The sequence below is a fragment of the Camponotus vicinus genome, unplaced genomic scaffold, assembly GCF_025532165.1.
Source record: "Camponotus vicinus isolate PSW18456_S1 unplaced genomic scaffold, iyCamVici1.0 SCAF_12, whole genome shotgun sequence".
Classification (NCBI taxonomy): Eukaryota; Metazoa; Arthropoda; class Insecta; order Hymenoptera; family Formicidae; genus Camponotus; species Camponotus vicinus.
The window spans coordinates 13,292,570-13,315,724 of record NW_028141948.1 but is presented as its reverse complement, the minus strand read 5'-3'; the positions used below and the strand labels follow the sequence as shown (position 1 = coordinate 13,315,724).

At 39.4% G+C, this 23,155-nt stretch overlaps 2 protein-coding genes across 27 annotated transcripts in view; one reads left to right on the top strand and one right to left on the bottom strand.

The window, feature by feature from the left end:
- The window catches only part of LOC145962768 (uncharacterized), a 138,542-nt gene extending 116,112 nt beyond the window's left edge, over positions 1-22,430 (top strand). For 12 of the 19 annotated variants that reach the window (XM_083084107.1, XM_083084108.1, XM_083084106.1 and 9 more), the window contains 16 exons: positions 2,738-2,846; positions 4,414-4,502; positions 4,979-5,068; positions 5,156-5,200; positions 5,730-5,756; positions 5,933-5,968; positions 6,498-6,602; positions 7,275-7,319; positions 8,008-8,070; positions 14,322-14,348; positions 14,567-14,620; positions 15,180-15,206; positions 16,821-16,856; positions 18,103-18,237; positions 18,678-18,924; positions 19,663-22,430. In XM_083084107.1, the coding sequence (XP_082940233.1) occupies positions 2,738-2,846; positions 4,414-4,502; positions 4,979-5,068; positions 5,156-5,200; positions 5,730-5,756; positions 5,933-5,968; positions 6,498-6,602; positions 7,275-7,319; positions 8,008-8,070; positions 14,322-14,348; positions 14,567-14,620; positions 15,180-15,206; positions 16,821-16,856; positions 18,103-18,237; positions 18,678-18,803 (1,014 nt within the window). In that variant the 3' untranslated portion in view covers positions 18,804-18,924; positions 19,663-22,430. The remainder of the gene's footprint in view (positions 1-2,737; positions 2,847-4,413; positions 4,503-4,978; positions 5,069-5,155; positions 5,201-5,729; positions 5,757-5,932; positions 5,969-6,497; positions 6,603-7,274; positions 7,320-8,007; positions 8,071-14,321; positions 14,349-14,566; positions 14,621-15,179; positions 15,207-16,820; positions 16,857-18,102; positions 18,238-18,677; positions 18,925-19,662) is intronic. The other 7 variants (XM_083084093.1, XM_083084097.1, XM_083084102.1 and 4 more) reach the window with 6 other exon arrangements.
- Positions 873-23,026, bottom strand: LOC145962774 (putative peptidyl-tRNA hydrolase PTRHD1). Of its 8 annotated transcripts, none has more exons than XR_014435950.1 (5): positions 22,886-23,026; positions 22,734-22,815; positions 21,768-21,954; positions 21,285-21,538; positions 873-1,241 (listed from the first exon to the last, which is right to left on the bottom strand). XR_014435950.1 is itself a non-coding variant. In XM_083084122.1 (5 exons), the coding sequence occupies exons 3-5, from the start codon at positions 21,951-21,953 to the stop codon at positions 1,220-1,222; spliced, it is 360 nt and encodes a 119-aa protein (XP_082940248.1). In that variant the 5' UTR covers position 21,954; positions 22,734-22,815; positions 22,886-23,026; the 3' UTR covers positions 1,205-1,219. The 8 variants fall into 8 exon arrangements, 6 of the variants coding, with proteins under 6 accessions (XP_082940248.1, XP_082940244.1, XP_082940243.1 ...); XM_083084122.1 differs by having other exon boundaries at positions 1,205-1,241; positions 21,387-21,538; XR_014435948.1 differs by lacking the exon at positions 873-1,241 and adding an exon at positions 20,390-20,555.
- Positions 23,027-23,155: the final 129 nt, after the last annotated feature.

Here is a 23,155-nt window from a genome sequence, read left to right as displayed (position 1 = left end):
TAATTTTGTTTTAGTGAGGCAAAAATGTAATATTTTTGGAAATGTTATTAAAATATAAACAAAAAATGAAATAATTTGCCATAAAGATGACAAAAAGATGTAATTTTATACTGCTTCTGCTTTTTATGACGACTATCATTTTTATCATACATCTGTCAGTATTTTATATATTAAAATTTTAGAACATAAAAAGAGAAAGAATTACTTATATTTCTAATTTAAATGAAAAAGCTATGGATTATTTGAAAGAAGAAATTTTTCACATCAAATAAGTTAGACTTGTACATGAAGTACGATTCTCTATCAAACGATTCTTTTTCCTTCTGAAATTTTATCTGGAACCACGATATCAATTTTCAAATATGCTCATGTGATGGATATTTAATATGCAATTAAAGTATAGCGTTTCTTATGTAACGCAAAGTTCGCTTGCTAATTTCATGCATTTGCGAGCGAAAAAGAGTATTTCGTTCTATGAAGTTATTAAATTCTACGTATATAAAATCGTATATTTTATTTTTGCGGATTTACATTGAGCCGTTCTTTTTGCAACGAGATGCTTGGTACATGGTCGGAGGATACTTTTGACGGCGAAATTTATGTGTAACATTAAAAACGTGACTGCCTAATGAGTAAAAAACGAATATTTCTGCGAATTTCGCATCTTTTGAAAAAAATTATACCAATGCGTAGAAATTAAATTAAGATACAGTCCGAAGACATATGAATTATAGTAAACTTTACTGCATTAAAAATTAAAAAAAAATATATTTTATAAAAATAAAAAATTATTTTTCTTGAAGAGGATTTTTTTTAAATAAATGTACTTTTCCATTGTTAAGACATTTTGAGATATTTTCGAAACCTTTCAACGAAAACTTGTATTTATAATGAACGGAATTAAACGCGAAATCAACACAATCTTGTAACGCGACAGCACCAATTGCAAATGCAGTAAGTTTCGCGCGCTGAGAATTACCCTTTGGAGCAACTTTGCCGGTCGAACCGCGACGTTAAACTCGCGGATATACATGTTGGTCCGTGATACTTACCTCCGATTCATCGAACCGTAAAATTCGCCATTCTACCACGAAGCAAACTCGCTCGCAACTTCATCCCTCCGCTCCATTTGCCTCTTTAACGAGACACGGATTTGGATTTGGATGCGCTGCGTGCGTCCCGATTGCAAAGCCGCGGCCAAGTGTACACTTAACAACAGTCAACGTATATACAGGGTGTTTCTAAAATCAAAAATAATTTAAAGACGGATAATTGGTTGATTTTTTTTCAATATGAAAATTTTTATAAAATCTTTATAAATCTTTAACTTATTTTTTATTAATTTTAAATGGAGTTATCAACGAACAGAAAGTTAATTTAAAATTTTCTTGATAAAATATAACGTTAAAAATTTGAAAAAAATTGATTGATGATTTTATCCAATATTCTTACTAAAAACATTATATTATAAATTTGTCAAAGCATCTCTAAAATATATCTTTGGTTGATTATATTTGTTGCAACCCCTTTTTGGAGTGATATCGATCGCTTTTGACAGTATATATGTATGTATATGTGTGTACAGTTAGTTAGTAGCGATCCTCGGCGTGTAGTGTACGTAGCTTGTGTAACTAATTTGTGTTTATGTAGCGAGTAACAACATCCCCACTACTTCTCCCCCGTGTGTGTTGGTTCGATTCACTAATCACTAATAACCACTACTACTCCTCGGCTTGTTGTTGTGTTGAGGCTCTCGCAACCTTATCAACCGGCGATCGCAAGCGCCTGCAGCCTATCGCGTAAGTATTCCAAATCTGTCAAAGTATGTAGCTTACTCTGTCGCGAACATGATGTCTCTATCTACGCTCGTCTGTACGCGCAATTAATTTTTATCTATTTTTATATAATACTTTTTTTTCTGTTTGTATGTCTTATCCCTCGTTCGCCTCCTCTCTTTCTCTCTCGTCTAATCTTTTTCGTTTTTTATTAATACAGCATTAAATTCTATAATTATCTAAATTTAGATAAAGAGCTCTATATTAGATTTTAATATTGATTTTTGTTTTTAATCATATTTCAAATTATCTAAATTATATTGTGTAATGTTTCAAATAAAATTAAAGATCTTTACTGCCGTCTAAAATTGCCAGTACGTAGTATTTGTCGAAAATGTATAGGATATCTTTTTGCGTTTTGTGAACAAAAAGGAATCCTATTAATCTAGTATGACCGATTCTACAGGTTATGTATTCTACAGGTAATTATAGGAAGATATAAATCAGATGTTATCACCAAGCGCAAGGGAGAAAGAGAGATATTAGTAACTCCCAATTTTCTACTAAATTTGAACCCACTAACGAATCCTTCCTAGTCGCATGAGTATTAGTAATCATTGTCTACGTCACAAAATAAACACTGATATTTGTTTAAATCACAAGTGCGTTTAATTGTGTAATGTAAAAAAAATAGCTGGACGATTTTGGTTCTTAAAAAATCGAGCGAAAAATCATGCAAATTTGAGATTATTTTGATGCGTATAGAAAAATGATTAAATAATTTAATCGATATGCAGAACCAAAATCGACCGACATCATCGACGTAGATCTCGAGGCACCATCCCTTCCTCCTCTCCTTCCTCTCTAAAAGAAGACAGATTAACGCTTCATTGTAGAAGCAAAAAAAATTGACAGAACACATGGAGGACCTGGTTGGATCTGACCTTGCAGTGTCATTGTAGGGTTTCAAGGGTGAGAGCGGTGTGACATTGGCGAGGGGTGTTCTCGGCCTTCCGGGTCCGAAGGGTGAGCCCGGCGAAAAGGGCACCAAGGGATACGCGGGTTTATCAGGTAGATAATACCGCCCTATCGCGGCGGAAAATCGACGGGATAAACGGAGAATAAGCGCCGAGAAAAACGATCGCGTCCGCCCTCTCACTGGCCAGGACGCGGACTCTTCGTGGGTCCTTCCCACGAAGATTCGCCGTTCCTCGTCCTTCGTACCTTCGGCCGCGCCTCTTCGCTCCGCGCACCCGTGCGTGAAAAAGATTATAAAGATTTGTAACTTTCTCTACACAACGATGGTTAGCAGCACAATAGCCTCTTTTATTTCGCTCTCGGTGATTAATGCTGCTAAACGGTTTTTAAATCACTAAAATGTTTTTCTTCTTTTTTGTTCAATTATAAGTATGTATTTTTCAAAAATTTATAATGTGAGCATATCGAAAATTTGTTCTAGAAAAATAAATCCCCGCGGATTTCTGTTGTATAATTCGTTTTGCTCGACTTTCATCAATTGCCGTTAAACTAATGACATCGCATTTTCATCTACTGATGTCTGTATAATTGTTTGTAAAAGAAGGATTTTATATGTGATTCACATATTAGAAAATTCCATTCTTCCATCTGATTATACGAACATGCAGAAAATGATGCAGATGCAATGGATACGCGGGTGTAAGATCAATTCAAAGTTTCCTGTCCAACTTTTGAAGATTTAATGGCAAAACGATTCGAAAAGTTCTCTCGAAACTTGAAAACGAGCTAGCGCGTTGGCTCTCGAAAAAAAAAAGAATTTGTAGCAGTCCTCCCCCAATCTCTTTCGAATTCGAACACTTTAATTTCGTCTTCTGGGAAAAATTTTAATCAAAAGTTAATAACTTCGATTTATGTAGTATTAATTCGTTGATATTGGATTGAATGGAATTTAATTAAACGTTTGTTTTCTAAAAAGGTCATCGCACGCGATATTTATTGTTTCATTGTTATATCAATATTATTGTGTTATTATTTAATGACAAATATTAAAAGATAATCGATGTGATAGATTTTTAATGAATGAAAATTTTCACAATGTCAATTAAAGTATCGGCAAAGTGTACATATACAAAAGATATTAATTTATTGACACTTTATTGACTTTAAAAGCGATATACAAATTAAATATGGGATTACTTTATCAATACATACAAAAAAACATCGCTGGTTAATCACATTTTTATCTCGGGATATAAATGATGAACTCAGTACTTATATTTAGAATTATTTTGCATTCATTGCTGAAAGTATTTAAGAAGAGAAAACTCGTGTATATTTAAAGATCCTCGATACTTGGATCGACAATAAACATCGAGTGTCTCTCGGGGAAAGTCATTCTTTCGAGGCGGAATAAACACGCCGGAGGTATTCCCGGCACGGAGAATCACTCGGGGCGAAATGAGAAGTCGAGAAGTGAAGAAACGACGGAAGAGGAAAGCGAAGTGGCTGAATAAAGAGAGAAAAGGGGAGGCTTTCTTGCCGCGCGCACGCGTTTACGGAATTGCGAGAATCACATCGATCGCGCGCGCGCGAGCGCAAATTAATCTAACTTCGGCGAGCGAACAACTGGCATCTCATGGCCGGCAAATTCGCTTTTCAGGGCCCAAGGGAGAGGCGGGACAGCAGGGCTTGCCGGGGCTCAACGGAACCGACGGCGATCCCGGTATTCAAGGACCCCCAGGATTACCGGTAAGTAGGACGCAAATGAGAAATGTTCTCCCCAAAATCTCCTCGTCTCCCACGGTCTTCCCGACGTAATATTCAGTAGACATTACACGCCACGTGTTTCACAAAGGTGGCGAAAATTTAATATCCCTTTCCTTATTCGACTGTGCATAACGTTATTAGCTTATTTTATGTTATACATATTATATACGTATATTACATTAAGGAGAGTGAGCAAGAAATTTGATAAGAAAATTAAATTTATATAGCATACATTACATATTATATTATTACATATTATATTATTTGCTATATTTTTTGATGCACAGACATTTCTCATGCGTTATATTTTTTGTAAAAATTATATATTAAATTATGTATACACATTGTGTTTGATACACATTGTGTTTATTTAAAATGCAAGCACATTGAGAATCTTCCCGGAGAATTAAGAGATAGTAAATCTGTAATATTTTACGTATGCGTCGCGCTCTCTTCAGGGAATATCCGGACCCAAAGGTGAAAAGGGTGACTATGGCGACATCGGTCCTCCAGGTCTTATGGGACCTCCGGGTCTACCCGGCCCACCGGTACGTAAATTGCCTGTAACGTCACGCTTCAACACGATTTCTTTTATCGTATATATTCTGTCTTATGCGATTTTTGCCTGTTGACAGGGCTATCCTGGGATGAAAGGCGAAAAGGGAGAGAAAGGCGAATCGGTGAGTACATTTGTCAATGTTACTTGCTTTTATCAAATCGCATCACATCCGCTACACATTTTGACATTAAAACTATGATATAAATAATCAATTTCTTGAATAAAGAATTATACAAGAAAAGAATAATATAAGAGTTTAAAAAATTATGTGAAAATAAATAAAAGAATTTACATTTTATTATTTTTATATAATTTTCAACTACGTTTTCGTGCTTTTCATATTCAATATCATCATACATATTGTATCGTAGAAAATATGATCTTATCGAAGCAAAACTAATCTTGTTCAAAATTCAATAAATTTTTTAGCAATCTCTATTATCAAAGAATCATGCCAGTATATCTTTTATTGTTGATCGTTCACGATAAACGCAGCTATTGAAAACGCTGTATCTTCTCGATATTATCGTATTTTCGTCACAATAACATTCGCGATAAACACGAAACTGCGATTCCGACGTGTGTTAAACAGAATCTGACGATAGAATAAATTTTCTTTTCATGGCGGGACATCGGCCTTCCACCCATAGAAGTACAAAAAGCTTAGGCGAAGACAGGTACGTGACAGTTTATGTCCAAGATATTTTCGTATCCTTTCGTCTTTGATCGTACGACGAAAGTGGTCGATCGATTGAGAAAGGATGCTCGAAAAAGCTAATGTTTAATACATCGAATAACGTGTAACGTGATATTAACGCACGTGTAAATATGTCAAACGCACGTTTGTTCGCAGGGAGATGGCACGTTCGAGATGAATGCCGGGGAAGTGGTAAGTTATCTCGCGAATAATCTTACGAATTATATTCGCCAGTTGATGTTATATGCACGATATGGAAATGTATCCCATCCTTTTAAAGAAATATCGTGAACAATATCGCTTCGCTGCCGTGTTCGAGCGGCTTTTAAATTTTCGGCCGCGTCGCTATTGCGGCATCGACTTTATGCCCCGCTATGGCCACGTTTTATGGAGTTATGTAACCCTTTGCGGCGATTTATGGAGATTATAAAGCAATTTCCCTGAAGCGCTATAAAAATTGTTGAGCAAAATCCGTTTGTATTTTCCGCTTTTACGGTACGTTTATCGGAATTGGCATTTTTAGAAAACAATGAAAACAGAATTGTTTCGTTTATCGGGATCAACATTTTTAAGAAACAATTTTTATATAATAATAATTATAAAAGATTTTATACGCGAAGATTGTAGAATTCAAGATTAAATAAATATTTGCATCCTTCGCTGTAAATTAGGCAAAGTCGATTACGAACTTTTTAATTTGTGACATTTTGTCGATGTATAGATAATGGGTCCACCTGGACCTCCAGGACCCGCTGGTACTCCCGGACTGCAGGGTCCACCCGGCATCAAGGGTGACAGAGGACACGACGGCGCCAAGGGCGATTCTGTCAGTAACTATTATCTATCTGTTGATCGCGCAAATGTCACACATAGAACGTAAAAAGCGATTACGCGTTCGTGTTGATTACCCGACCGAAAATAAACACGTTCTCTCTTTTTCCGGATTGTAAACATCGAACAACAAAATCGATCTGTTTGCGCGTCGCTATTTTATGCACAAAAACGTTGCAAAAACTTTTTAAGTACATATGTTTGTCATACTATTATTGAATCTAAAAAATGTAACCACTACAGTGAGCTCGGTTATGACCGCAATGATAAATACTTTTTTTTCAATTAGTTTATTCCATGAGCTGTAATAAACAATAAAAAATTGCAGCACATGAAATAACGGGAAAAAATGCATTCTTCTTGATATTTTTATTTTCTAATATGCTTTTTATCAAATATATGAGATTAAAAGGAGTAAATAATTAATTAAACGAGATGTATATTTTACGTAATCGCGAGATAAGCCAAGGAAAGAACTAGCGAAGGGCGCTAGTAATTATTCGAGCACCCTTCGCGAGCAAGATCGCGTTAGCGATGTGACTCCCGAGGCGTGAAGCTATTCGCGTCGGTGATCTTTGTGAGATGACTTTTTTGCGTGCGCGACACACCATCGCGATGTGAGTAAACCCGTTCTCACGCGTCGCCCTTTTCTTTTTTCACGTTGCAGGGAGAGAAGGGTGCCAAAGGAGATCCTGGTCCGATGGGACTACCCGTACGTATTTTCTCTCCAGATTACACACGCACGCACACACGCACACATACGCGTAGCCTTAAGCACGCTCTAAACGCGGATGCAGGAAGACGGACGGGACGCGAATATCCGCCGGATATTCCCCGAAAGAGAGTCCTGTATCCTACAATCCTGCGTCTTTTCGCTTTTTCCGTAAAATTCACGATCCGAAAATTCTAACGTACATAACGTTCTTATCCCTTTCAGTCCGTTTTAAGTATCTTTACTGCAATATTTTTATGATATATATATTTCGAATAATAAAAATATATATAAAATTTTAAATATATAATATATAAAATAAATTTAAATATATAAAATTTCTTTTATACATATCTTATATATATCTTTGCAAGAAAAATTGGGCTGAAAGGGACTATGGAGTATTGTGGCACGTGGTATAATTAACTTGAATTGGACTTTATCGCCAGAACAAAGTAGGTACACGAGAAAGAAAGACGGGAAGAGGTGCGTGCGCACATGTACGAAGGTATACACAATTTCTCTGCATGATAAACCGATACAATACAAATACAAGCATAGAGGTGCATATCGTCCTTTGAGCGGTAGCCAAGCCGCGCGCGCTTGCGAGCCGCCAACTTGCGTGCGGTATCGCCAAATCGTGCCAAATCGAAACACGCTGACAGGCGTTCTGTCTATCTACTTTCAGGGCCCCATGGGACTGAGGGGAGAGTCCGGAAAGCCCGGGGATTCCGGGAAACCTGGCGCCATGGTAAGAACGCGGACCTCCCGCTCCTAACGCCATCGTTTCTTGGCGTTGCCGCCGCGGAATTCGCTGATAATAAGCCGATAAGTGCGTTTATATTATCGCGCGCGACAGTCACAACGTAGCCTGGCCGGCCGCCTCTCGATCGCCTCTCGAGAGAGCACTTGCGTGCGTGTTGCGTGTACATACATATATACAGCAAGGACTGAAGAAGAGGGAACGTGTGACGGTCATCATCACGTTGAGAGTGGCGATTCGAGAGGAGACGAGCGGACGAGCGTAAACATCGCGCGCGACTATTATCGACATGTTTAGATCGTCTAGAATGCGCGATGTCCCGGAGTCAGCTGCTGGACCCCGCGGATCGGATTCTGCCATCCTCCCCCATAAGACAGATTTCGAATACCGTCGATCGATCTCCCGCCAGGCCACTGATCACTGCTGTTAAATTCAATGTTAAGGTGTCTCTAACGTTAGACCCGATATTCTCCGGAATTGAGACTCGAGATCCGGTCGCAGCCTCCGAATGCCGAGGTCGCGCGTTTTCTTCTTCGGCATCGGAAAGCGAATATGTATATACGATATATATCGTTGTACTTCAAAGGGAAGCGTACATGTTCTCTGTCCGCTCCGAAAGAATATCCGCTTCGACGTTGAGGAACGTGGTCTTCAACATTGATGTCTACGCGCGACTTCGTCGTCGCTTCGCTTGAGAACGAAGCGCAGAGGCTGAATATAAATCTCCTCTAGCTTGCGATCGTAAATTTCCACAGCGTTTACAGGCGCGAAGTGTAAATTCGTCGAGCGATTCGCGATTTAAATCGCGCCTACGTCTTACGATGATGAAGACTACAGGAATGCGGAAGGAACGTCTTCCAGTATGTTAAAATTTCGTCGAGATTTATCGTAAGTGAGAATCGCGCCAATTGGATTGCTATACAGGATGTTCGATGATTTCTCAAAAATATTTTAGGACAGGCACGTTTTCTGCGATGAATTTGGAGAGGACCTTTAATACAATAGAGAATATTTCTTCCGAATTTTAAATCATATACGCATACACAGACATCTTGCAGTTACATAGTCTCGATTCCGACTCTTTCCTAAAATATCATTCTGTAAATCTGACACATCCTGTATATCTGATGCCGCGCATAGCACAGAGCCGCTTATTTTACAAAAGGCTGCTAATAAATCAGATTTGATAAAATAATGGGAATTTAACGATTAATTCTTAAGGGCGAAAAGATGCCGCGTATCTATTTTAATGACATATTCGAAATACTTTCAAAATAAATTGCTCGCTCTCGGTCTGCGCGTCACTTGCGCACGATCGCATGATTGCGTATCACACCACCATCCGTCCTCTTAATTTACTCTACATATCGGCGAATAGTCAGCCGATTGCGCCGACCGAGAACTGATTCTCGATCATAAGCGCAAGTATACTCAGAGAATTTGGTAGGTCTAAGAAAGAGATAAACTTTGCCATCCCGCTAAATTTTGTATCCTCGGCGTGATATGACAAGACACATACGGATTCCATTCTCTTCTGAATGAGTCATTAGCGTAAGAAGGACTCCTTTATCTTATCGAATAAAACGTAAAGCCAACGCTTTAATTACCGCACTATTTATAATAATAAAGTAGGATATATGATGTCATTTCATTACGAATCATGCGTATATCATACGAAATATTTTTCGGTAATTATGCGATATTTTATTCTTGAATCCTATTCTAGAAATTTGCATAGATTTGCATAAAACTTCAGGAGTGTCCTTTTTGCAATGCAGTTGAAATTTGTTCAGAATAAAGTATGTTTTTTGAATAAAAAGAGATTAAATTAAAAGCTAAGTGTGTGAAGGCGTAATTGCTGATCAGGATACGTGTATCGAAAGTTAAAAGTTTAATTTTCGTTCAAATTAACTTGGGAAAGCCTTGAGAAACAATTTTCAGCCTGTCCCTTTGTCTGGCAAAATCCACTTTTCCGTTGTGCCTCTCCTGAGAATAATTCAGTCGGCTTGTACTTAACGAAAGCTCGCTCTCGCAGCATCGCCGGCGCCTAATAATAACCCAGCCATTTATCATGATTCCTCTTCGTTCTACATTTCTTCGTAGTATTCCAGTCGCATTTCACGAACCATCAAGAATTCCGTACGGGAACGTTACGTCGGGAGAATTCCGTAAGATATATTAATAGGAAAAAAAATAGAAGAAGGAATAAAATTAAGATTCCTGATCAAAAAAAGAAAAAACATACCGCACTGCTATCGTATTAAATTATGACGTCGAAAGCGAGAAATCAGACGTAATATTTTCTTGCGGTATAAATCACGTAAATAGAAATAAAATTACATGAATATATCGCAATGAAAACTCGTGGTTACTCGCTGACATCAGCGTGATTTCATCAGGAGCAATCTCGGTAACGTTTCCGATCCTTTGCTGCGCGACTAATTGTCAGTAAAAAAAAAAAAACAAACTCATTATTTTGATAATTAAATTCACTGAAAGCGGCTTTTCTCTTGCGCAGAACAGCTAGATGCGTTTTAAATCATTGCTCAGCGCTTGCATAAAGCTTGCATAAAGAAGCAGCAGCGGCAGCGGCCAAACGAGAGAGGAAGAAAGAGAGAGAGAGAGAGAGAGAAAAAATGGAAAGAAAGCTTAGCGTATTCGCCCACTTATATTCGGCAAGACCTTTTATGAGAGTCGTGGGAAACGTTGGTGATATTGCGCACGAACATCGGTTGCGAGGAAATTTCGCGTTCGCCGAACAGTAGTAGAATCGTTTCCATGGCTGGCCGCTGCGAATAACAAGTAGGAGAAAATACCCGTTTCTGTCTCTCTCTCTTTCTTTCTCATGCCGTCTGCTTTCTCGGCTTTTCCGCCACTATCCCGTCGGGTGCGCTAAAATGCAGTATCGATAGTTTGCGATATTCTCCCGCGGAACTTTGATAGAGCCGTGAGAAACACGAACATGTGACGTTTCTAATCAATAGAAAAGTCGACGCGATATTCTTGTCGGTGATAAATTACACGTCGACTAAATGTTCATACGATGCGTCTACGATAGTCGTTAATTTTGGCGAGCGTTCCTCGGCGATAAGGTTAAACGAAAATCTCATGCTAACAAGCTTCTCAAAAGTATTTTGCACATGCTAGAAAATCTGGAAGAATCTCGATATCGTGAAATACATGTAAGATGTGATTACTGATAGAGGTAATTACTTGGCCTATATAAGGAGGATTTTATCCGAAGTACAACGAGATGTTGATAGCGAAGCATCTTCAGAGATGATGTCAGTATCAGATCTCAGCAGAAAAGGTACTATTTCTTGTGGAGGATAGGCGAGTCGTATAAGTTATAAGTGATTGCACAGAGAAAAAAAAATCTTCCGGTTTTTCAAAACTCTTGTATAAAAAAGATTCCCCGATAAATTGAAAATTATCTTATTTAAATGGAATTTCCAGGCATTTCATTGTTAATAACTAATTTTTCATCAAAAAAATTCACCTAAAAAAATACTGTTTTAAAATTTCATTTCACGCGTCTATCCTCGACGTTTGAAAATACGGAGCAGAAAGAATCACGAGAATGTACAGTGTAGAATAACGATGTATAACGGTATTCGGCGAGCCGTCACAATCGATGTATCGTCTATTACGGATTACGAGCGATGCTAACACACCTCTAACTCTTATGTACACTTGAAAACAATAAATATAATCTAAGAGGAGGTATAACTAGACGGGAGAGTGCGAATGAAGCTGCGTCGATGACAAGTCTATTTGATGACGATGACTCTCCTATGCGTGTAAAGTGTATAACGGTCCCATCATACACATATGCATACACAAACGCACATCATATATGTATACAAACGCTCATACACGTATACTCTCGAAACATACATACATACACGAAGGAACGTATGCGTGAGAAACGCGTGGAGAAAATGCAGTCGCGTTTTGATGCGTAAACAAATCGATGATATGTATATAAATATACGGGGTGTTTGTCTCGAGCCTGTCGACAAAAGTTTCTTCACGGCGCTACAACACACTTATATATTTTTTTTCCATTTTTATTCTTTTTAAAATATTCTTTTTTCTTTTGACGAATTTTTATTTTTCTTTTTCTCGATATCGATAAAGTAATCGAAGGCGAATCGATACGGAAACATCTGTAATTATCAATCTTACGAAACAATGAAGAGATCTACAGTCTTCTCTTAATGTCCCGATTCGATAGTTTTCGCCGAAATTTAAGTGAAACGAGGTATTTACGGATAAAAGTATCCATTCGTTTCCAGCGCAATTCGAGTAGATTTCGAAAGTTTTGTCGACGAAACTCGGGAACGCCTCGTATACCTATTTGTATGTGTATGTCTGTAAATGTTAAGTACAAGTAAGAAGTCCATATGTACACGTAACTGCGTGTCGTATGCAGGTATATACACACAGGCAGTCATCTATCATGTATTGAAAGCAAGCCTCTTTGCAAATTCATTGACAAATTTAAAGTCGACTCCTTTTTTCCTAACAAAGATTTAGCGAAAATGAGTTTCTTGACATTAAAGAGTTTTTTTCTCTGTCTGATTGACTTTAAAAGTATAAATAGCAACAGCTAATTTTTCCAATAATTTGAAATGAGTTTTACTTAAATGAAAATGTAATTTAAACTTTACTTGTCAAATATTTGATCAAATTTTCGCCGAGCAAAGGTTGACTACGAAAGTTCGCGGAAGGATCCATAACAGGGGAGATGTTCGGTAATCATAAGACGACACTCTGTGTGCATATATTATATATGTAGTATATATACACATACAATACACACAAACAATAAATCCAGACACGTGTGTCTGCGTGCGTTAATTGTTAAGGCGGCGCTCTCCTCTCTTAAGCCGATCAACCTAAGGCGATCTAATTGAATGCGTATGTGAATACTGACTCTAACATCAGTTTTGTTTTACATTGTCCCGATTAATAAACAGAATGTGCATGTGCCTGTGTCCTTTGCTTCTAAAACTGCCTACCGGAAAAATTAATGCTTTCTCTCTTTTTCTCTCTTTTTTTTTATACACACACATATATAATAATCCAATAACATAATTATCTCGCTTCTTTGCATTGTGCTACGACTGTTTGCGACCCAAATGGATAAATCAATTCCGCTCATCTTCTTCTATCTCTTTGTATTTGCATCTGTCGCAAGTTGCAAGTTGAAAATAGAAAGATTTAAAGATAAAGAAAACTTAAATTAACACGTGTTAATTTGCTGCGACCACGACGGTGGCTTTATAATCGGCGGATCGTTCAGGCCGACGATTAATCTTGCTACCTTAGAGTTAAGATTCTAAAAAGGAAAAAGGATAAAAAGACGCCAAAAGCGTCGACGCTTCGTTACGAAGTACGCTAGTTTTTTTTTTTCTCTCTGAACTTTGCTCAAGCTCCTGCTCTATACCTTCCACGAAGCCGTCCGCCCTCGATTGTCAGTATGCCTCGGTCTCGGGAATTAATTTTGATAATACGAAAAGGGAAGGGTGAAGATAATCTCGCGACGACGGGTTCAAGATGAGTTTTGGAGTTGAAACGAGCGACGAGCGGAACGCGAAGCTAAACGAATCTAATTCATTATCACGCCGGCTAAGTTTTATTCGCGAAAGAAGAAGAATGTTTGCACATCGTTTTTAAGCAGCTGAAAATGTTCTCTCTATTTAGAAATGATAGAAATTTACTCAAATTACACTTCAAATATTTACAGAGGATCGGATATTCGTCGTAACGGGAGGAGAGCATAGAGAATCCAATAGAGGGCAATTTCATTACAATGAAAATCGATCGAATATCCCCCGGCCAATATCTGTACCGACACATCAAGCGCGACTATAACTTAATTTGGAAAATCCGAGAGTTCTCGAAACTTGGCCGCGCACAGGGAAGAGTGGCGAGGTATAACGCCGATCGACAGAGCTGCGGCTGTATTTATATAGCGAAACAGCGTGGCGTTGTGCAAATATTCTTCCACGTCCAACTGGCGTTTCCGCGCGTCCCGATCGATCGACGCGACGAGAATCGACGAGGATCCTGAAACTCGAGGGCGGTGTTAAAAAAAAGAGCGTTTCTAATAATAAAGATGCCCTCCTTCCCCTTTACGAGATGTAGTTTTAAATCGCTGTCGACAATATTACACGCTCGATATTATCAATGGGCTTTGCCGTGTATCTGACGAGGTTTCCTCTACCTTTCAGGGACCACCAGGATTAGACGGCATGAAGGTGAGCGATCCACGGGGATGACCCCGTTTTCACTATAGATTACTTCTCCTTTTATTCGAACGCGCTCTATTTCTAGTCTCGCTATCTCGTTCGCGATACGATCGGACCGAAATTAGATCGAGCAGAGAAGCGCGCGCGTTCTTCTTCTACTATTCTATTGACGTACGCGTAGAGCGAGTCAAGTGTCAAGCGCACGTCAAGTTTCTTCGTACTTTCAGGGTGCGCAGGGCGAGCCAGGAACGAAGGGCGAAAGGGGAGATCCGGGATTGCCTGTAAGTCCTACGCTTCATCAAGTATTTATCCGCCATCGAATCCGATCCGTCTAACGCGCAATATCGTCCGTACCGCTCATGTTTATCGAGCACGGCCGGGGTTTGCCCGAGTATTATCCCGAGGCAATCTTGTCCTTCATCAAAAAGTAGTTTTCTGATTTAACGATTGAATCGTACAAGACGCTCCACATACTTGTTTTTTTTTTTTTAGCAGAACATTTTTTTTGTTGTTTTAAATCTAAAGTCGATTTCTCCAGCGACGAGTTCCTCGCTAAATAAATGAGCGTCAAATAAAAATTTCGATCTAGAGTCTCACTTGCGTCGCACGTATAACGCAAATTCGCGAATTGGTTTCCGTCTTTCCGCGATTCAATTGAATTTCAATACCGCAATCCGTCGATCGTGATCTTTCAATCTGTATTTTCCATCGCTCGAGATTCCCGAGGTCGCCCGCTCGGAATCGAGTCATGTCTGAGGAACGCGTCAAGTCAATCCGCTGACTCGATTACATCTCGAGAGAGAGAGACACGCTAACGAGTCGATCTGTGTTTGTCCCCAGGGTACCGACGGGATTCCCGGCGCGGAGGTACAGTTGGCTTTCGATTATCGCTCGTCCTCCGGCGCGACTGCGACACAATCTGACACGGTCTGACCAGCCCGGGGTAACGACGACACATTCCGCCTGATCTACCCCGGGGACTGTCTCGGAAAAAAAGAAAATAATCAAAAAAGAGAATCTCCTCCCTTTCACTCCCTCCGTCCGATTTCAAAGAGAATGGAGCCAGCGTCTTGCGCCTTTCTCCCTCTTTCGTTCGAAATCCATTCTCGCAAACTCTTTTTTTTTTTTTTTGCTTTTTTTCTTGCGCGTATCGCGCTCGATCAATTGTACTCGCGCGAGAAGCCCTTGTGGCATGCTTGAATTTTTAGTACTCGACCATTTTGACCGTTTCTTATGGGAATTGTGCTTCTATTAATCTTTGTTTCGGTCAGATTTTTTACATGATTAATTATGTATCATTGAATATGTTCATAGTATGTTGCACTAATGTTTGATATTTTGCAAAGAACACTATCAGTTATTTTACGGCACCATTTTACGGCGGTGCCGTAAAATATTGATAGTGTTCTTTGCAAAATGTTAAAAAAATAATATTAGATGTAGCTGACGGATTTAAGATCGATGTAAAAAATTGTCGTAATTCCTTCGATATATATAATCGATATAGAGAGGGCTTGATCGTCCGATCAAAATTTACGGCCGAATTATAACGGAGGGGGAAACGCGCAACTCCCTCGTGCTTCTCTCTGGAGTGTCCGGAAGGATGCTCGAGCAGTGCTCATGTGACCGCTCGATGCGTATTGATATGAGAGCATATAAATGATTCTCTCTCTTTCTTTCTCTCTCTCTCTCTCATTCGTATATATTCTTGAATGCATGGAAAGGTATTTGAAGGAGGACAATCTCTTTCACATTTAAATGCACAACTACATTTCGCGAACGCAACGTTATTTTTTATTTAAAACTTTAAAATAATACTCGTTCTTTTTTGCCTCCCTTTAAAGGCAGAAAAGTCTAAAATAACTAAATTAAAAGCATGCATACTCCCTTGTGATATTAATATCACAGTGAATATTTTAATATAAACGGCAGACAAAAGGTTAATGTGTCTAAAGAAAGCTATTAATATTTCATTAACATCCTTCTTTCAAGTCATAATTTCAAGATCTTGTCATATAATTAAATCTAATTTTGCAACTAACAATATTGCACTAATTGCTCAAAAGATTGCTATTATAATTCAAAACGGAGCGATTTATTTATCTCTCATATCGCTGCTATTTATTGACATCGGATATTCTCGGTTTATTGACGTTTCTCGTATCTCTCTCATCGGAGGCAAGAGCAATAACCAAGTGATCTACTCGAAATGCCATGCTCGTGGTTTCGACCCGTGAATCGATAGCCATCTCCTTCCCCTCACGACTCGATCAATCGAGTCAATGGTGAAGCCGCCGCCTGAAACGACATACACGCGACATCGTGGTCACAACGCGGCACCCACTCTCTCGAGCATCCTTCCATTGAAAAGATTTTCTGGAACGACCGTCTCGCGCGCGTAAAAAAAAGAAAAGAAAAGAAAATTAACGCGGCCAAAGCAACTTAAAATTCCTTTTTTGTGACCGTGTTCACCAATTCCAGGGACCGAAGGGAGAGAAAGGTGCCAAAGGCGAATCTGTGAGTATTGACTTAATTCGACGTATTCACGTTTCTCCAAAGCCATCAGTATCAGAGAGCCGATCCACGTTATATACATATACTACCGCCCTTCTCACGGGGGGATGCGAAAGCGATCGGGCGTGATTAGATCGTCCCGTATGCTTTACGAGGGATTGTTTGTCCAACGATAACCGACAGACCGTAAGAGAGAGAGAGAGAGAGAGAGAGAGAGAGAGAGAGAGAGAGAGAGAGAGAGAGAGAGAGCAAGTAGTCGGATACACAGTTTGCTTCCTAACGGATATGTAATCATACGTTCTGGCGAGTTAGTGGAGGAAGCTCTTACACCGGATCGAGAGGTATAGTCGATTGGTTTACCTTTATTACGGTAAAATCATCAAGATGTCGGATTAACGATCTAGAAACGAAATTAATTATCATCGTTAGATTTCGTTAGCGATTCCGATTTTAATTATTTCGATGCTCTTAGATTAAACGCGGAGAATTGATATAAGAGCATATTTTAACCGCGCATAAATTTTCGGAGCGATCAAATCAAAGCAGTCCTTTCGCATCCTCGCGCGTATCTTTTATTCACAACTATCGCTGCAAGCACGTCGGAGATACCTCCGTATCGTCAACACCGTCGTCGTCATCGTTTACGACGAGGAGACTGCGAGATCACGCAGTGTTGCAAGGTCACGGTGATGTAGCGAAGGAAGCTCTCTCGTTGTAGGAAACACGGGGAGAACATCCTCACACGCGTACACACACGCCTAATCCTATCAAGTTCCACGCGGTTCCTCGCGAGGCTAACACACTTTGCGCGTACATACGAATTTGTATATGCTGCCACCACCGTTCCCTGAAAGCGCTTAATGACGAGAGACGCGAATAATATTAGAGGAGACATTAGTGCTCGAGAAACGAAGCGCCAACGAGAGCGCTGTCGCGTCGGAAATCGATGAACGTCAATGACAGAAGAGATCCGGTTTATCCCGAGCGATCGATTATGACACGAGGCGTCCACCGAGGTGGATGAAAAAGCCTAATTATCAATTTAAAGTCCAGCTAATTTATACGGCGACCCGCGACACGCTCTCCTCCGCACTTCGTACTCGTCGAGGTATTGTGCACCGATCTCACCAGTATTAGTATAATTGCATAATCCAACAATATTATGTGCCTGGCCTTATTTGCACGTCGCGAATTTGCATCGGGCGTTTCGCGCTGTCAGATAGATGATGCATTTCGCGTGTGCGCGCAGGGGCCGCCGGGTAAACGCGGCAGGAAGGGCGACAAAGGCAACAAGGGGGATCAGGGTGTTCCAGGATTGGACGCGCCGTGTCCGTTGGGACAGGATGGACTTCCCTTACCGGGCTGCGGCTGGAGACCACCGAAGGTAACCGATAGCTTTATTTTGAGGTTTGTGGGCGAGATAAATTTGAGAGAATGACAAATTTTACATCTCCCGAATTAATTGAAGTAGAAATTAACAAAAGTGGGTAAAAAAAGCTTCTCTACTATCGCTACAGCTTGTCTCAATGAGTTATAAAATATAGTTTGATAAGATTGACAACTGTTTTCACATAAATTTTCATTAATACAGATAATCACGAATTATGTTTTAGAAATCTTTTGTGGATGCGTATTAATTAATAGACTTTCTATGTGAATTTTGTGAAATTGTTAGCGTTTTTTTATTAGTTACTATTAGGGGATACTAACGACACAATCGTATATGCAAACTAATAATCTAATAATTAAACTCGCAATATCGAGAGAAATGAAAGGGATAATTCTGTATGGGGTACGCTTGGATTCTCTCCTGTGTATGCTTAGCAGGATATTACGAGCACATCCACGCCAGCGGTCGAGGGTCCTGAACCCGCGGAGACGGATTACGAGGAGCCGGAGGACGAATACGAGGAGTACACGGACCCGAATGGGAATCTAGCCGAGCAATAATGCTCGTTTTTGTGCGCTGCCCTAATCACTACCGACAACCATCACCAACACCAATACCATCACCACGACCGCCACCCTCATCACTCGTCTCACCCCGTTCTCCCAAACTAACGTGGTCCCGGTAATTTTGAATCCCGTAGTAATACTAACGCACGATATGTGTCATTGACAGCTCGATCTCATGTAGAGTCTTGCTTGCATTCGCCGCACGTTTCTGATATGCATCGTATCTATTGGCTGCAATCTCCGAGACAAAATATTGCCTTATACATATTTAATGCTTACAAGCAGAATTCATCAAACAGAGTTGTCAGAACTTTTTATACAGATCTATCCTTTTACATATGTATATACAATATATATCGCATATTTTCTATTTGCTGTATTAGCACACGTATGAAGTCCTGCACTCATCTTTAGAATAAAAATGATGTTTCAGATTTTCATTTCTAATTTTAAAGTATATAAATTTATGTACATTTATTCGCGGAATGCCAATTTTTATTTTCGATATAAATATATCTTATTAATATATATATTGATATAAAATTACAATAGATTTTTCTATGAAAAAAAAAATTAGATAAAAATATCATACAAGCATGAAAATATATATTTTTCAAGTTTATCGCTTATCATCTGCATTCATCACCCGTTTAGACGTTTCTTTCTTTCGCGTATCGACTTGTCTCTAAACTAGCTAACTAGAATTTTCACAAAGAAATTTCATGAAATATCTAATCTAATGCAGCTTCTGTCTTATATCAATTGGACGCATCGAGATGATTCCAGACTTGCTTGCGAATGTAATTTTATTCATGAGATGGTCAATAATCAAGCCTTTACTTTTGTTTTGCAGCCAAGGAGCAACATTCTGCGCCAATGGCTGGAAGAAGAGGAGGAGGAGGAGGAGCAGGTGAACGAGCGGCAGTGATGTTGCAAGGACAATAGCGCATTTTTTTCATAAGGACTTCTGTATATCCTCCTGTTCCCGCCTCCGTCTCGTTACGGCGACCGTTACGCGAAAAAAAAAAAGAAATATATATATTATATATATACACCAAAATAATCATCTTGCCATCGAGTGTTGTAAATATGTGTACTTACAAGTGTCTAGCGTCCGCAGTGCGTGTACATAATTAGAGCTTGCTGCGAATCTACGTATCCCGTTCGTACGGATTGACGTCGGCGGGATTCATACGGTTTATTTGTCTAGAAACGTCACACACACACACGATGGTCGATCCGCGCGATCGATACTTCCGGTTTCAAGTGCGCAGCTCGCTCGCCCGCGCGAGAAGACGGGATAAATTCGATCCCGGTACGGGGAGATATTGGAGTAAGCGGACAAAGGTAATCCCGGAAAATTAAAGTGAAGTGCGCGAAGGACATTTCGTGGTCGAGCGTGATGGTGCGATGGTTCGGGAGGCAACGCATTCGCTTACCTCCGACCCGATGTCTCCATGCGAACGAAATGAATTCAACGGGCCGAAGGATATTCACCGCGGATTTGAGCGAGCGATTTGACGAGGAAGGATAAAGGAATTGCAATGCGCCGAAGAATTAGCTCCTAGTCGCGGCCTGAAGCAGTTTCAAAAGTTTTTTTTATTCTCCTTATATATCCTATCGTATATGTACAGATGTCCTTGAAAATCTCTTATAAAATTTATGCGTTCTTCAACATTTTTGCGCTTGTAATCAGGTCGCCTCTTATGGCTAATCTTCAGCGAAAAGACGTACGCTAATCCGTACCTGTGAAAAGAAACGATCTTCGTCGTAACAGAACCGTAAACTCGCGAAGAGAGAGACACTTTTTGATACGATTAGTTGATTAGCGGCGCGCCAAATTCGCGTTATTCCCGGCTAGATTATATAGATTCGTACTACGCTAGTTGCGCAAAGAGAGAAAAGTACGATTGTATACACTTTGGCGATACTTGCGAGGTATCGTGAAATAAATCGGTAGGTAAAGTGTAGGTATATCTTTCTCAATGTCAGAAATATCAGACCGCCGTGTCGAGCTCTGTTCTTTCCTTTTATCTCTCTCTTTCGAGCGTTTGTAGTCCATTCCCGACACGCAAATATTTTCCGTATGTCAAAACGATATCGCTCGTAAAAAAGAAAAAGAAAAAAAAACGAAGAAGATAAAAGAGGGCCGAAGTGTACCCTGTTGCAATATCGACGGTCAGACAGACGTGTGCCGATTTACCTTCGACACATTGATCTTCCGTTCAAACAGCGTGAAATACAAACGTTATTCGCGCTTCCTTTTGAAGAAACGTGTATTTAGTTTATACAAGCGTTATTAAATTTCTCAGAATTGGCAGATTTTTCCGTTAGAAATATCTTCTTCAATTATAGTTACACAATTTAATCTAATCTAGCGTGTTTGATCAAACTTCAAAGTTTTCCAGGATCTTTTCTTTAGATGACAGATAACAAATAAGATAATTTTTTCAAAAATAGTTCTAAGAGGATTACCTTCGACTCGATGTAACGTGGAAAGTAACCTGAGACATTCTTTATCGTAGCGGCGTTTATTATCATGTACCATTTCGCTGTCACAATTTAAGCAGTTTGTACCTCTTGAAATACGATTGCACCTCATCCTTGGGGTAGGGTTTCGTTACCAAACACGTCGCGATGTTCTCGGGTTGTTCTATCCACAGCTTGTGTTGAATGTCGTTCTCCTTCAATTTCGAACACAGCCTCTCCAGATCGGCTTCATCAGCGGCCTATTTATTACAATGATTAATGTTTAATCGTTTTTGAAGAGCGGTTTATTTCGACGTATTTAAATGCGCGAGTTAGCATCCCATAACGATCAAGAAACTACTTTAATCGAGCGATTAAATGATGATGGTTTAGAATAATTTCCTTGCATGCATTATATAACGCGTCGTGTTGAACGGATCTCGATTAACGGCCGGAGTTCGCTGAATGTTCCCGAATCATCATACTTACTTCGAGGACGACCTTGTGCATATTGTCTAAATCGGCGAGGTAGGCCTGCGTGTGGGCGTCATCGTAAAAGAGATGTATAACGGCGGTGCACGCGTGACACGCCTGGGCGACGACGGCGCCCAATGGCCACTTCATCGTCCTTGAAAGATCTCCCCGCACCACCACGTACTGAACTATCCCGGACATCCTGAGAAAGATCGTTTACCTAGAGTCATCTCAAATATATAAGCGGAGTTCGTAAAAAAAAAGAAAAAAATTGAAAATGAGGGAGGGGAAAAGGGGGATTCCGGGACCTCCCGTCCCGTTTCGACGAGATCGCCCCATTCGTCTAATGCTTAAGGTGGCCCATACAGGTTTCGATTAATTAGTAAGTGCCAAAAAGTATAATATTCGTACAGATAAGGATATACCGCATACATACACACACACGTACACATACACGCGCATACATACATACACTTACATACGGATACTTCCGCGTATTATTTATGTATATCAAAATTGTATTATTATTGCCCGCAAATCGCGGATAGAAACGCGTTCGCTATAAGCGTTCCTTCGATGTTGCGGCATACGCAAGATGTATTATTTATACAAATTGTTGTTATTAAAGATAAATAACGCAGAAATAATTAGCACGTACGACACATGGTTTATGACAAACGACGTCTTTATTCATTCCTGATCCCCAAGACTCGCATCTATTAATTTATTCACTGCTGGTTTATTTTTTGCTATTGTTTCCTTGTGCAAAGTAATAATTATAATGTGCCTTATCGAAATATATTAATAAAAACGCGGGAAAAAGACAAGATATTTTGACAATTTAACATAAAACACTTGTCAATGTATATTTATGATATATATTGACAGATGTTTATTTCATATATACATGTATTTGAACAGTATAACAATTTAAATACGTTTTATCTGAAATAAAATAAATTCTCAGTGATTCAAATTTACCTGTTCTCGTCTAGTAACAACTTTTCGAATAATTATGACTCCGAATGATCGCATCCGTTTGTCGACAGGTTAACTTTCGTTTCTGAAACAGATGAATATAATATTTAATTTTAAAATTTCATAAGATTTTGACGGAGGATAAATTAAATAACCTGTAATAAACCTGATGCATGCAATCCAGTGTGCTTGATTAAATGCAAAGTAAAAGTTTCGAATTATTCACGCAGATACATCAAAACACTTTATCCGCCCGTCCGCCTGATAAACATCAAAATGACCACCCTTTAAAAAATCTATTCCCTAGCTTCTTTGAAGCTAGGGTATTTATCGTTCTTAAGTTTCTACCAACGCAAGAAATGGTCGTTGTCAAAATTTCCTAGAGACCAATCTCTAGATTGACGTAACGCTAATTGACAATCAGC